Below are 16,547 nucleotides of genomic sequence, written 5' to 3' on the forward strand. Positions count from 1 at the left end.
AATAATGTGTCTTGCCTGTTATGCTTTCCCTAGTTTCCGGGAATAAGATAAGGATGTTACATATTAATACAAGATTTGCTCATGATGCTTGTTATAACCCCGTTGTTTGTTCTGATTGTGATTATCCCGAATTAATTGCTTCCGCTTATGCTTAGTCAAAGATAATAATGAACGGGACGTTATACTAATAACCCCCGAGGTGAGGGCGTTACAATAACAATCGATTCACCTACATTCAACATCATAGACTTCATTATCATATTCATCGAAGGCCGAAGGTGTAAAAGTGTAATATGAAGTTTTTTTTTTATGAATAAATATTTAAATAAATTTAAAGATAAGAACCCATGTGAAGCATGGACAGGAGCACTAGCATTGCATTGAATCTGTACATTTTCTTAATTACTTGCTTAATAAGTGCATCCAGGCACTAATTTTAAAAAAAAATTATTTGAAAAGTGCCCTCCAGGCACTTGCTAACTAATAAGGAAATACTGCAATTTTTTATAATTTTCAATGTGTTGAGTATTCTCCTGATATGCATAAATAATCCTTTAAATATCGCATATCTCTTTAGTAAACATGCTTAAGGAGCGCCTTGAGGGTATTTCTTAACAAGACCCTTTTAGAAAATCCTACGTGTTAAGAGACAATCATCAACTTCACTAAATAATAGCTTTGCTATTTTCAAAGCATAATTAAAGTCTTCACACTGAGCAACCACATGACCCTCCAAAATCAAATGCACAGACAAATATTAATTTCATGTCCCTTAAATACTCACTATCGAATATTTTCCGAACGACCTGTATTCTCAATATCTTTTTCTTATAAAATTCGTGTTTAACCTAAATCGAAATCTCATTTAATTCTACGCTACACCAAATATTCGAAAGAAATAAATATATTGGATATATCGACATCCACAGTCAGCCATTGTTGAGACGAACTAACCGGTAGAGGAAGAACGAAAAAAAAAAAGAAAAGAAAAGAAAAGAAATTGCAAATATTGTCCTTGTTACCGCCAGTCTTGGCCTTGCTGTTCCAATCAAAATTGACCAGATGAATTGCATTGACAACTTGTCAAAAGGTTTAGGACTCAATTGGCCAAATTGAAAGGTTTATGAATGAATTGACACAATAACAATATGTTTAAGACTTTTTTGATAATTTTCCTCAATAATGACTTTGTTTAATGGCATGCATTTCCACTCATTGTATTGTAGAAAGGAAAAATCTTCTAGAGCGTGCTTGGTCAGACAAACTCTCTTCCTAAGTAAGGATAAGAGGCAATTACAATATGATGATCACCATCATGCCGGGGCTTGGACCACCTCGCGGTGGTTGCCTTTACGTCAAGGTTTCAATCATCTCGTGCTCTTGTTGCCCGAGGTCGCGTTTCAGCAAAAAATAAATAGAAATGGAAAACAAATGAAAAATATTTTTAGGGTTTTGTGTTACTCTAATTTACTACTTCACCAGTGAATTTTATACTATTTTTCTCAACTATATAAGAAATGTTTGCCTATTTATTCTGTTAGTATTTATAAATATTAATTATCAAAACAAAACAATTACTAAAGCATATCTTATAATCTCTTTAATACATACATATATACATATATACATATATATATACACACATACATACATACACACATATATATAAATATATATACTGGCTTGGAATTTTTGCCCAAACTTGCCCAACAATCCTAAAAAATCCAAGCTATCAGCCGGCTTGGGATGCCTGCCCATTGATCATGTTTACTGACAAGTTGTAGAGGTAAGATCTCATATAGCAGTCACCGATTGTTGAGCGCAGCATGCCCGCCCATTGATAAGGTGATCAGATCTCACACGACAGTTACCGTTCTTTCGTCTCAACTCCTTCAACGCTTAGCTTTTCTCCTTTTATATCCTGTTTTGTTCTTGCATTTTCCAAATTTCGACATCCTCTCTAGATATGATACAAAAATCTCACGCCACAGGTGGGATAATTTTATCTTATCCTACTTACATCCCAACTCTCAATGTAATCTACTCGAGATGGGACGCCAATCAACAGGATAAATTGGATAATCATACAAGTGCATTAGGGTTTTTTCCTAGGATTTGCCTTCTTCTTTCTTTCTAGTTCTCAGGTGCTTTCTTTTTCCCTCTCTTTCATCCTTGACCAGTACAATAATACTAGCTCATCTTGTCTACCCTCTCCAAAGCCTTGTATGACCCATTTTTGGATATGAATAGTAGATATTCCCATGTCCTGAATTACCTCTCGAACCTAAAATTTCTGATCTTCTAAACAATGTTCAGTGCAACATTGCCCAAAGAAATCCGCGTTTTTCTTTACCATTACATATCTACTTGTGAATGCATGGATCGCCTTGCATAAACATGTTCTGGATAAACATTTCGTGCCGTGATTTGTCCAAATCGTTAGGGTTTTCTTGATTTCTTTGCTGATATTTCTAAACCTCTTTCCGATAAAGTAAGTCAATGAAGTCACCAAACTAGGAATTAATATCTCACATTTCTTGTCCATAACCACAATGATCCTCCCAAATAACGTGGATTATGAACCATGCTTTGCTCATGAGGCATGTCCAGAACATTTTTAGTCTTTAACCTCTGGCTCTTCCACTGACATTATGATGAGCATTGGGCCGCATCCAACAACTGATGTTAGATTAGTCTAGGCTAAGTTACACAATTGTAATTGTAAATTGTTTTCTCATGTTTTAGAAAAGTTTATTTGGTTCAATATGGTTTCGTAATATCTAGTTGGAAAGCTCTTTGTGTCTGGTTCGTAATGCATCAAGTTCCATGCAATTTGAAGTCTTCTAGGAAAAACTTATGACCAAAATGCCAGAGACCAATCAGTTTTTGTCTTGAAAATTGAAAAGTTGGGTGTCTTGGAACTTGCTTATATGCTTAAATGAATGTTCCATGTTGTGTCTTTTTTGGTAAATTTTATATAATTATTGAGTACTCCGCATTATATTTTTATTTTAGAGTTAGTGTTGGTATTCATATTTTGTCCATGGATTGTTGGTCCTGTTTATCTTGAGAAATGGAAAGTTAGGCGCCTTGGAATTTTCCTAATGCTTTACATAATTCCAAGGTTTCTAACTTAATGCTAACTTATTTTGGGCTAAAAAATATTTTTTTGCCTCCACGAGATTTCTAAGAAATGTACGCTTAAGGGTCTGCATAGCAACGTTTCTGTTCCCAGAAACAATTTTTGATCAGAAAAAGTTTTTTCTTTTTCTATTTCTATTTCTTGGAATAGTTTTTGAGCAAAAAATAGCGTTTAGTAACTGCACAAAATTTTTATTCCTGGAATAGAAAAAGAATAGAAACGCGTTTAGGGCGCGAATGATTCATTTCTATTCCATGGACGAGTTTCTCCCTTAGGCTACGGCGGAGGACGGCGGGCGGCGGTGGGGGCGGAGGACGGTGGTCGGCGGCGAGAGGATGGCGGCCGGTGGTGGGAGGCAGTGGAGCACGGCGGTCGGCGGCGGAGCACGGTGGCGTCGGGCGGCGGTGGCGGCGGCGAGGGCGGCGGGAGGTGGTTGGCGACGGAGGGTGGCCATCATCGGTCGATGGAGCACGGCGGCGGTGGCGAAGAATGGCGGCCGATGGTGGGTGACCGCCGGCGTCGGGTGGCCGGAGGCGGGAGGTGGTCGGCGGACGAGGCGGCCAAGACCGGGTGGTGGCCAGGCGGCCGAGGGCGGCCTGGGCCGGGTGGTGGCCGGCGTCGGGCGGTGGAGCACAATGGTCGGCGAAGGAGGATGGTGGCCGGTGGTGGGTGGCCGACGGCGCGGAGGACGCGGCGACCGGTGGTAGGTGATTGCCGGCATCGGGTGGTTAGGGGAGGCGGCCGGCGTCGAGTGGCGGCCGGCAGGCGGCCGGCAAGCGTTGGCCAGCGGGCGGCGGCGGCGTAAGGCGGGCGGTAGGTGGCGGCGAAGGACGGCGAGAGTTAGCGGTGGGCGGGTTGCGGCCGATGGATTGTTTCTTATTTTTGGAGAATTCTAGAAAAAAAAATCGTTTCTTTTTCTTGTTCCGAAACAAGAAGCATATTTTTTTGCTTCTTGTTTTGTTCCAAATCTATTTCGGAACACTTTTTTGTTGAAACAAAAAAATAGATTTTTTTTACTATACGGATTTCTGTTCTTTTTCTGTTCCGAGGAACAAAAAAACAGAAAAACAAAGAAACAGAAACGTTACTAAACGTACCCTAAGTCACTACTAGATATTTCCAATTCACTTTGCCCCCCCAAACCGATAAAAACTAATGCATAATTTGAAAACCATGAGAACATAGTTGCTACGGATAAGGAAGATTTACGCAATGTTAATATTACCATATATTACGTTAGGTGTAAGAACATAATTTTAATTTTTACAATAATCATTGATCAAATTTTGCCCTTACTAAGAAGAATTTCTAGATAAACCCTTCCATAGTTTCCTTCGACTTTAAGAGTATTTTTTATCAATAAAGTTATCTCTTGGGGATTAAAATATCATTTAAATTATGTATCGTAAAATAAGAATATGAACCTTGGTGAACTCTTTATAACAAATTCTGTGTTTATAAGTATATGGCCATGAAGGTAAATAATTGCTTCATTGCACTGTGCATGGGGATTTCTCTTAAGATTAGACACACAAATACAATAAAATAGAGAGTAAATAGACGAGAAAAGAAAATCGTGACACAAGATTTTATCCTTATTCACCCTTAAATTAGTAACCCCTATGCCTTCTTGTCTATGGGGAGTATGAATCACGCCCTAACAATTTCTTACACTTTAAGAACTCATTTCACTCACCGGAAGGTTCCCATGAATGCCCACAAGTAGGAGTGAGCATGGTTTCAGGTTCTACTTTAGAAACTGAGAACTTGACTAGTGGGATTTCAGGTTCTAAGGTACGCAGGGTAGGATTTAGGTTCAAAAAAATGGGAACTTGTTCTTTGAACAATGTGTGGGTTGTGGGTCAAGCGCACCAGCAGCAGCTTCCGACGTGGCTACGGGCGCTGCTGACGGAGAAGTTCTTCAACGCCTGCATAATTCACGAGGAGGTCCGCAAGAACGAGATGAACATCTTCTGCTTGGACTGCAGCACCAGCTTGTGCCCTCACTGCTTCTCTTTCCATCGCTCCCACCGCCTCTTGCAGGTTGGTCCTCTCTCTCTCTCTCTCACACACACACTTTCATTTCTGGGTCTGATTAGAGAAGGTGTGAAACGGTTTGATTGATTCTCAGATAAGGAGGTACGTGTACCACGATGTCATCCGGCTGGACGATGCTGCGAAGCTGATCGACTGTGCTTATGTCCAAGTGAGTGCAAAGAGAGCAAGAATAATTCGAATTCTTTGATCTTTCACCACCCCACCCTCTCTCTCTCTGAATTGTGGGCTTTGCCTCTATTCTGTCCTGGCGATGTTTCATGGCTCGCTGGAGTGTATAATCTCTCCTGTTGGATTCTTAGTACTCTATAAGAGTAAATTGTTTCTTGGTCTCACAGGACATCAGATATGGCCTCTTCTATTTCAAATGGATAGTTAGATTAAATTATACTAACAAGGGAAGCACAAGGACATGGGTCTGTGTGTTTTCTTTTTATAAAAAAGAACACCATGTTTCATTTTCAAGGAGTCCTTTAAGGTTTCTTTTCCACTTACTTTATTTTTTTGGGGTTTCTTGATTTTGCAGGCATACATAACAAACAGTGCAAAAGTGGTATTTTTGAACCAGAGGCCACAGGCGAAGCAGTGCAGAGGCTCCGGTAACACTTGCAGCACTTGCGAAACGAGCCTCCAAGACCCTTTTCTCTTCTGTTCTCTTTATTGTAAGGTACTTCAAAATGAAATAAATGAAAATAAAAGCTGATAGTGATAACTATGGAGTTAATGAAGCTGATGAAACCTCCACTAAAGCTCTGCTTCTGTTTATTAATTACCCCAATAGCGACTTCTTGGTTCTTTGTTCTTCTCTAGGGTTTCTAGTCTCTCTTTTTACTCTTGATCATTTTTCTTGCTTATATTAGCACTTCAATTGAATTGGGTTCTCGGGTTTCCCCACAACTCTCCAAATTATTGGAATTTTGGCAACCTAAGCTGAGTAAATTCATCCGGGTTTTGTCAAGAATCTAATTATTTTCCCTTTTTTGTTCTCTAGTCTCTCGCTAGTTAACTTCTGTTTTTTTTTTCTGCGTCCAGATTGACTACCTCATTAGGACAGAAGGTGGGCTCTCCAAGTATCTCCTGGAGTGCAACTTCTTGCCCTTGTCTGAACCGAGCCTGGACGACGGCCTCATGACCCCCGACTCGGTCCTCGAGCCAGCCGGCTCGAACCGGACCAACTCCAGGGGATCCGGAGGGTCCGGCGGGGTCGGGTGCAGGGCCCTTGCCTGCACCGCCGCCACCCACTTTGTAGTGAGGAAGAAACGGACCAGCGTGCTGGTTTGCAACAGCCCTTGCAGGCCGGTCGAACCGGCTTCGGCGAGCCTGATGAACCGGAGGAAGAAGACTCCTCATAGGGCTCCTCTATATTGAAAACATTGGGGGTATGGTCAAAGGGATGGTATATTTGGCTGATTGACTTTCATTACTTCTTAGGTGAAAAGGAATGGAAATTTTCAGGGAATTAGTGGCAGAACGTCTCCCAATTTTGTTGAGAGAGTGCTCTCTCTTTCTGGTCAAGGAGGTGGTTTCTGTCTGAACTTATATAAGTTCTTCAATGGCTTTTTTTTTCTATTTCATTTTAATTTCATGTAGAGAGGTTACAGCAAGTAATAGTTTAGTGACAGAACTTGGTCATTGCCTTTTTGTTATCCCATTTCAGTGTTAATTAGAAGATATGTATATCTGGCTATTTTTGAGGAATCTCGTTTCTCTTCTGGTGCCCCTTATGAATTTGCAATGCCGTAAAATACAAATTTTCTTAGGATTTTCCTTGCCTCATGATTTTCTTCAGCATGTTTGTCAGGGTCCTAAGATTTCGTCTAGTCGTGGTAGGTTGTACAGCTTTTGGGATATTTTGATTGAATTGAACAGAATTTGTTGAAGAGAGAATCGGACGTCAACTAGAAATCAGGACATGAATTTATCTTTCAATTAATGGGAATGTTGGAAAAATAGATGAAAAGTAAATTTGATCTACACTTTCTTTTGCTTTGTAATTTGAAATTTTAGTTAGTTTGTGGTTGATAGATTGCGTATTAAAGAGAGGACTTAGAGAAATGATGTGTAAGGAAATGTAAATTAACTTATGTGTATTTGTTCCGCGAAAAATGAATGATTTAAAAATACTTTTTTAAAAACGATTGTTTACAAAAAGAATAAATCAAAAATATTTTCATTGTTGGTAACGAAAACATTTCCATTGACTAATTATTTTAATTGATATTAACGATTATTTTTTGGAAAAAAATTCAAAATCATTCATTAGGCTCCATTTGTGCCGTGAAAAATGAATGATTTGAAAAATATTTTATTCATATTTAGACATAAATTATTGTTGAGAATGAAAATATTTTTTATTGACTAATTATATTAAGCGATACAATAAATCATTTTTAGGAAAGTATTTTTCAAATTATTTATTTTTTGCGAAACAAACGAAATATTATTGATTTTTCAACTTATTCAGATTTGAGAAAAAGTGAGGGGCAATAATCGACAAAAGAATGGAAGAAGTGCATTTCCATACAAACTCTTCCAACTTTTAAACAAAAATAATAATATGGACCCAAGAAAAATACTCCCCTCTTTTGGATGTATATGTAAATATGCATGCATGTATTTCTCATCGAAAATAAATCTTATATGTAATGGCCCCTTTTTTTTCACCTGCTGCCAGAAATTTCCAATAAACCGAGTTCAGATTGAGCAAACCCCGCCTTCATTAGGGTTAACCTTGGTTCGGTGTCTCTAATAGAAGAGTTGTGGTGCCATGAAGCCAACCCATACGTAAACAAAACCCTTTCAGGAATGTTTTTATTTATTACCAATTCACCAAACTTTGTAGGTCTTGTCAAAGAATGTATGGTATTCTACCCAAAGAACACATGAAAGGGAAAGATTGCTAACCCATGCCATACAATTCAAAAGAGCAAGAAACAGTTCAGCCTCGTTTTTCTTGGGATTTTCATGGGAAGTGATGAGATTGGGAAAGGGGAAGGCAGGGGGTGGGTCGAGTTAGGGTGCGCATGGCAACGATCCTATGTCTGTAAACTGATTCTGCTCAGAAATGATTCTTTTTAATTCTGTGCCGGGGAACTGATTCTGAACATTTGAAGCCGTTAGGTAATGACCCAAAATTTCCATTCTTGCAATAAAAAAAGAACAGAAATGCGTTTGGTAATGACACAGAATTTCTTTTTATTAATAATATTTTAATAATATTTTTAAATATTTTAATTTTTCTTTTTTTTCTTTTCCTCCTTCTTGGCCATGGCCTCGTCGCTAGGCCTTTTTGACCCTTGCACGGGCTTTATGAGGAGCGCCTTCATCCCAGTTTGGCGAGGGATGGTTTTGCCGCCGCCTCGCCCGAGCGCGAGCACCCGAGGGCCGCCTTCATCGGATTTGGCAAGGGATGGGTTTTTGTCGCCGCCCTTTCCCAGGCCGCGAGCCTCGAGGGCGGCCCTCGCTGGCTCGGGCGAGGGCTAGAAAAGGCCGGCGAGGGCGACCCTCGCCCAAGCCATGGCTGGTGACCCTCGCCTAGGCCGCGAGGGTCCAACCCTCGTCGGATTCGATGAGGGGGACCCCCGCCTGTGGTCAGCGAGGGCCGCGATGCCCTCACCAGCCCTTGCCGGTGGCCGGCTAGACAAAAAGAATGAAGAAGAAGAAGAACAGAAAGAATAGGAAAGAAGAAGAAAAAAAAATTTTCTTTTTCAATTCTGATTTTTGTTTCCAGAATCAAGAAGCTACTTTTTTTTTACTTATTGATACTGTTCCAAAATTGATTCTAGGAACAATTTTTTGCAAATTTGTGCTCGGGAACAAAAGTTTACCAAACGGATTTATATTCTAAAACTGATTCTGAAAACAAAAGAACAGAAACTTTCACTGTTTGTTGCCAAACGGGCCTCAAGTGCTGTACAGCTTCGTGACTAGTGGTGGGAGAGAGTGAACAGGAACCCTAGGAGGGAGAAACAGTGAGGAAGATGACAACGTTGTGTCCCACAAATCTTGATGGAAATCCTGGGATTTCGCAAGCCCCAACACCGACCAAACCACACACACACGGACACGCCAGGGCTCTTCGTTTTTCTTTGCTTTCCTTTTCTAGTTCCCAAGACAGAGACTATTGTTGACAAACTAAACTAGACAGCAACGGTTTTCTCTTTTATTTCTTTTTGTTCGTTTGTTATTTGCCTCCTCTTCCCAATTTCTCTGCATTTGAGGAGAGAGCAAGACCCACTACTTAGTCAGTAATACAGTAGAGAATTCCAATCATAGACAAGGACATTAGCAAAAAAGAAAAAATCATAGATAAGAATTCCAATCTTATTAACGTGTGACTCCGCCGTGCTTGTTATACTTGTTGAGTAACAATTAAGGAAAGTTTTACGGTTTTCAAAGCATTGTCTTTCTTGTGTTAATGCACTCATCCTGATCAAGTCTTCAAACTATGTAAAGGTATGATAGCTCCCTTTTTAATAGTGTGTTTTGTTAATGAGTATTCTTGGGGCACTTGTTAGATATGCTCGATGATAAAATATTTGAGTTGTGAAATATTAATTGCACGATACCATGAAGACAACTAGTGCATTGAAAATTATAATAATTTTTATTTGGTTAATTAACGAGTGGTCCGAGGCATTTTTTTAGCAAACTCCCTTACTAATTGAAGTGATTATAAATAGTAAGCATATTCATTCAAGTTCTAAACATCTCACTAGTACTCTCTCCCTCAGCATATGCATTAGGGTTTTCAAATGTAATTACACAAAACCTCAGAATCTACATAAATTATAGTAAAATAGACTTCTAGATATTAAATACACTAAATTTAATGGAATCAATCTTTTCCTTTTCAAACAAAATCTAAAGAGCTTCGCCAAGAAAGTGAAAATTAAAGGAAAATATTTTGAAATCTCAATGTGCACACAGATATTTAATTATGTTATTATTTTCATACATGCAACGAAATTGATTTTGTACTTATGAAGTAGAGAAAAATATATGAAAGTGTCCAACTATATCTTGATCTAGATATACACGATAACAATCGATTCGTCTACATTCAACGCCATAGACTCCATTATCATGCTCATCGAATTTGAAGGTGTAAAAGTGTAATATGAGTTTTCTTGTTATAAATAAATATTTAAATAAATTTAAAGATAAGAACCCATGTGAAGCATGGACAAGAGCACTAGCTTTGCATTGAATCTGTACATTTTCTTTAATTACTTGCTTGACAAGTGCACCACGGCACTAGTTAAAAAAAATATTATTTGAAAAGTGCCCTCAAGGCACTTGCTAACTAATCCAACGAGGAAATATTGTAAGTTTTGATAATTCTAAATGTGTTGAGTATTCTTGAGATAAGCATAAATAATCCTTTAAGTATCGTATATCTCTTTTGTAAACATGCTTAAAGAGCGCCTTAAGGGTATTCTTTAACAAAGCCCTTTTACAAAATCCTAATTGTTAAGAGCCAATCAACTTCACTAAATAATAGCTTCGCTATTTCCAAAGCACAATTAAAGTCTTCACACTGGGCAACCACAAGACCCTCCAAAATAAAATGCACAGACAAATATTAATATCAAGTCCAACGAGTACACGCTATCGAGTATTTTTCGAATGACTTGTACTCTCAATATCTTTTTCTTATAAAATTCATGTTTAACCTAAATCGAAATCTCATTTAATTCTACGCTTCACCAAATATTCGAAAGAAATAAATATATTAGATATATCGACATCCACAATCAGCTGGAGTGATGCAGAATTTTCCCATAACTGCTTTGAAAAATAAAACAACTATTTTCCATGAAATTATAGTGGGAATGTCAATAAATACTTTCCCTGACATTCGAAAGCCGGACCAAAACACTTAGCATGGGATTTTTCATTTCTTGACGTGCACTTTGGTCCCGGGAGCTCAGAAGGAAGGGTATTCATATCGCGATGCTGATGCAAGTCGGTCAAAAGAGCTGCGTCCGATGTGTTTGAACGCATTGAATTCGTGGCTCGAAGTGTCGTTTTCCTTGCATTAACTGTTTGGCTTATCTGCTCATGTCATCGTGCTGTCCCCTCTCGCTCTCGGATTTTCTTCGAGGAAAGATCCAGATTAAACGATACGCATGAGGCTGTCGTTTTCCATGTTTTGCCTATCGGCTATAGAGTTCGAATGTGTAGCTTTGCCTCTTTTTCTCTCGCGTCCTCCACCACAATTGTTGTGACGTGTGGAGAGGATTCGGAGATTTTCTATTTTGTTTTTGGCGCTGTGGGGGTTCGATTTCACGAGAAAGTGAATCGGGAGATGGAGGGGTAGATGACAAATTCGGCGATACAAGTCCCATGGAGATTTATTCAGATTATCGATATTCCAACATCTAAGTACTCGTTTGAACTAATATGAACATAGGTAATGCTTGAAAAATTAGGGCAAACATCCTAGAAGTGAAAAACCTAATATGAAGACAAATGTTTCACATGTGCGCTTGCTGAGTTCTTATATACGAGTGCGTCAAATTAATGATAGTGTTGCTGTTGAGATGTACGTGTGAGGGTGTTTAACAAAATAATCCTACATTGGAGGTGTGGTGTAAGAGGGTGCAATTGGTCCATTATAGTTAACCCATAACTCATTAGTTTTAGCTATTGAGTGAAAGTGAATTCCAATGGATATGTTGATGAGTTCGGATTTGGTGGGAGAAAAATTACCAAAAAAGTTCTAAACTTATTGGATTTGTGCTAATTCAGTTCCAAATCTTTCTAATCCATTTGAAGCTTTTCTACGAGACCAAGGTCAACAATGGTTACCAGTTATTGCTGCATCTTTTGAAAATTTGCCAATATAGTCCATCCGGCCAATTTTGGGCGAAAATTATTGACGTGGACATTGATCATCCTAAATGACATGGTTGATGCTGACGTGGATAATTTATGCAATTTTTTCTATTATATATATTTTCATTTTTTCTCCACCAGTCGTTGGGCCTCAGCGATGGCCGACGATGACTAGTGAGGGTCTTGCCAAATTTGGCACGGTTTTTGACAAGCACTGAGCTCACCCTAGTGGGGCCAATCGTGGCGAGGTTGAGCCTCGCTTGAGGCCGATGGGGGCAAGGTCATTGCCTATGGCTGGTTGCCGACCATTGTTGAGGGGAAGTGACCGGTAGAGGAAAAATGAAAAAGAAAAGCAAAGAAATTGCAAAAATTGTTCACGTTAGCGCTGATCCTAACCGTACCACGTAGGATGACCAGTATCAACGTCAGCGATTTCCGATCAAAATTGGCCGGCTGAACTATATTTGCAAATTGTCAAAAGGTTTATGACTCAATTGACTAAATTGAAAGGTTTAAGACTGAATTGACACAATTACAATAGGTTTATGACTTTTTTGATAATTTTCCCTAATAATGACTTTGTTTCGTGGCACATATTTCCACTCATTGTACTGTAGAAAGGAAATATCTTCTAGAGCGTGCTTGGTCATACAAACTCTCTTCCTAAATATGGATAAGGGGCAATTACAATATGACGATTACCGTCATGCCCGGGCTTGGACCACCTCGCGGTGGTTGCCTTTACGTCAAGGTTTCAACGATCTCGTGCTCTTGTTGCCCAAGGTCGTGTTTAAGCAAAAAATAAATAGAAATGGAAAACAAATGAAAAATAATTTTAGGGTTTTGTGTTAGTCTAATTTATTACTTTACCTGTGAATTTTATACTATTTTTCTCTACTATATAAGAAATGTTTGCCTATTTATTCTGTTAGTATTTATAAATTAATTATCAAAACAAAACAATTACTAAAGCATATCTTATAATCTCTTTAATACATACATATATACATATATATACATACACACACACATATATATATATATATATATATATATATAAATATATATACCGGCTTGGAAGTTTTGCCCAAACTTGCCCAACAATCCTAAAAAATCCAAGCTATTAGCCAGCTTGGGATGCATGCCCATTGATCAGGTCTACTGGCAAATTGTAGCGGTTAGATCTCATACAACAGTCACCGATTGTTGAGCGCAGGATGCTCGCCCATTAATCAGGTGATCAAATCTCACACGACAATCACCGCTCTTTAAAAATCTCACGCCACAGGTGGGATAATCTTTGTCCTCCTTACATCCCAACTCTCAATGTAATCTACTCGAGATAGGACACCAATCAAGAGGATAATCACACAAGTTGCAAACGCTGCATTAGGGTTTTTCATCTTTTATTTTCTTCTTTCGTTCTCGGTCTCATGTGCTTTCTTTTTTCCTCTCTTTCATCCTTGACCAGTACAATAATACTAGCTCATCTTGTCTACCCTCTCCAAATCCTTGTGTGACCCATTTTTGGATATGAATAGTGATTTTTTCTGTTCCTAAATTACCTCTCGAACCTAAAATTTCTAATCTTCAATATACCAAGCTCGATGCCACATTGCCCAAAGTAATCTCTGTTCTGCTTTACCATTGCCTATCTACTTGTGAATTCATGGATTGCCTTACATAAACATGTTACTGATAAACCTTTCGTGGCTGCGATTTGTCCAAATCGTTAGGGTTTTCTTGATTTCTTAGCTGATAAAAATAAGTCAATGAAGTCACCAAACTAGGAATTAATATCTCACATTTCTTGTCCATGACCACAATGATCCTCCCAAATAACGTGGATTATGAACCATGCTTTGCTCAAGAGGCATGTCCAGAACATTTAGTCTTTAACCTCTAGCTCTTCTACTGACATTATGATGAGCATTAGGCCTCATCCAACAACTGATGCTAGATTAGCATAGGCTAAGTTACACAATTGTAATAGTAAATTGTTTTCTCATGTTTTGGAAAAGTTCATGTGGTTCAATATGGTTTCGTAATATCTAGTTGGAAAGCTCTTTGTGTCTGGTTTGTAATGCATCGAGTTCCATGCAATTTGAAGTCTTCTAGGAAAAAATTATGACCAAAATGCCAGAGACCAATCAGTTTTTGTCTTGAAAATTGAAAAGTTGGGTGTCTTAGAACTTGCTTATGCTTTAATGAATGTTCTATGTTGTGTCTTTTTTGGTAAATTTTATATAATTATTGAGTCCTCCGCATTATATTTTTATTTTATAGTTAGTGTTGGTATTCATGTTTTGTCCATGGATTATTTTTCGTGTTTATCTTGAGAAATGAAAAGTTAGGCGCCTTGGAATTTTCGTAAAGCTTTATATAATTCCAAGGTTTCTAACTTAATGCTAACTTATTTTGGGCTAAAAAATAGATTTTCACCCCATTGGAAATTTCTAAGAAATAATGTACGGTGAAGTCACTACTATATATTTGCATGTCACTTTGCCCCCCAGTTGATAAAAACTAATAAACAATTTGAAAACCATGAGAACATAGTTGCTACGGATAAGGAAGTGTAAGAACAATTTTGACAATAATCATTGATCAAATTTTGCCCTATCTAAGAAGAATTTCTAGATAAACCCTCCGTCAACTTTAAGAGTATTTTTTGTCAATAAACTTATCTCTTGGATTAAAATATCATTTAAATTATGTATCGTAAAATAAGAATATAGACCTTGGCGAACTCTTTATAAAGAAATATGTGTTTATAAGTATATGGCCACAAAGGTAAATAATTGCTTCATTGCACCATGCATGAGCATTTCCTTTTGGATTAGACGTACAAACACAACGAAATAGAGAGTAAAAAGATGAAAAAGAGAAATCGAGACACAATATTTTATCTTGATTCACCCTTAAACTGGGGATCTTATGCCTTCTTGTCAATGGGGAGTGTGAACCACACGCCAACAATTTCTTATATTCAAAGGACTTAATTCACTCACTGGAAGGTTCCCATGGATGCCACAGGTCAGAACATATATAGTTTGTGCATGGATTGACTTTTACATTTTTAATTTTTGCTTAATTAAAAACTTGTGGCTCAAGCACTTTGACTTTTAAAACTTGAAACTGTCGAAATTTTCACATGATACAAATATTGACATGTAAATTCATTAACAATATTTCGATATTCCGTTTTAATCAAAAAGGAGATAAAAGAAGGAGATCTCCAAAGCTGGTACAGGCATATATAGATGTTGGAAAAATAAATTATTAGTGTTGCATTTTTTCCACTCTCTTTTTAGTTAAAGCACTTCTCAACATAATAATCTATCTATATTGCACTTTGTGGGTCTCACTTTTTAGCATCCCTTTTCTGCCAATGTTTAAAAGAAAATGTTTGTTACATTTTTTCTGGTCGTGTCTCTTTTCTTTTATCAATTTTCTAAATCTTTTCTTGTGGGTTGCATGTTCACTTTTTTTGTTTTCTTCATTCTCTACGTTCTCTTTTATGTAGCCACTCATAGCAATAAATAGGTAGAGAAATGGAGACTTCCATGCTTGTGTAAGCAGAGGCAACTGAACTGGTCCTCATGACCCACGACAACACCTTCTCAAGCCACCTAAGTGAAGGCTTTGCGCCACATGTCTTACGACAGTAAGGAAATGGTGTTCGCGGAGAGTGGCGCATAATAGCGAAGCATGAAAAGGTTGTGCACTCTATATTTGATGAGCCCTTGGAGTAGTATGCGCCAATGAGGAGGAGGAGGAGATGGGAAGGGTAATGGGGAGGTTGAGGACGGCGGCCTTAAGGCATACTCTTCACAATTTAAAACATTTCATCGAAAAACCCTTTTATGTACAAAGAATCAATGAAAATGAAATTCACAAAAGCAGCGTTACTCATAAGCAAATTCTCTTGGTATTTCATTGCCTCCTAGAGCCTGACAATCAATTTCCTCACCTTCTCCCAATCTAGCTGTCGAAAATATCCACCAATCAATTTGCTAAATTTCCTCACAAAGAGCGTGAATTATATTGAGATTGAGTGAGTTAAATTGGTAACCGCAGAAATGGAGTTGTCAAGGAGAAGGGCTTTGTCGACATCTTGGTGGCGGGTTGATGTGGCTCTGCCTATGATATGTGAGCATAAGGACGTGACCTTCATGATTTTCTATTTCTCTGCCTCTTGAGAGAGAACAAAGTTCAACAAAAAAAAAAGAGAGAGAATAATGAGAATGAAGAAGATTAAGGAAAATAAAAAAATCAATAAAAAAAGTGACAAATGGATGCTAAATAGTGGGACCCACAAAGCGTAATATTGTCAGAATACTATATATTAAGGAGTATTTTAGCTATAAAGAGAGTGGAAAAAGCGTGACCCATTATCGGAGATAGATAGTTCAAATAAGAGGCTAAGGGTGCGCATGACAACAATTTTGTGCCCGGAAACTGATTCTGCTCAGAAATGATTCTTTTTTATTCTGTGCCTGGGAACTGA

General features: G+C 38.2%; 1 protein-coding gene across 1 annotated transcript; it reads left to right on the top strand.

Moving 5' to 3' along the window:
* The first annotated feature begins 4,876 nt into the window (after positions 1–4,876).
* On the top strand, positions 4,877–6,565 carry LOC130139944 (protein RGF1 INDUCIBLE TRANSCRIPTION FACTOR 1-like). Its single transcript, XM_056317957.1, has 4 exons — positions 4,877–5,185; positions 5,274–5,348; positions 5,724–5,864; positions 6,230–6,565. The coding sequence occupies exons 1-4, from the start codon at positions 4,877–4,879 to the stop codon at positions 6,563–6,565; spliced, it is 861 nt and encodes a 286-aa protein (XP_056173932.1).
* Positions 6,566–16,547: the final 9,982 nt, after the last annotated feature.

Source organism: Syzygium oleosum, unplaced genomic scaffold (assembly GCF_021117445.2).
Source record: "Syzygium oleosum isolate NSW1041296 unplaced genomic scaffold, Sole_v2.1 Sole_v2.14, whole genome shotgun sequence".
Lineage (NCBI taxonomy): Eukaryota > Viridiplantae > Streptophyta > Magnoliopsida > Myrtales > Myrtaceae > Syzygium > Syzygium oleosum.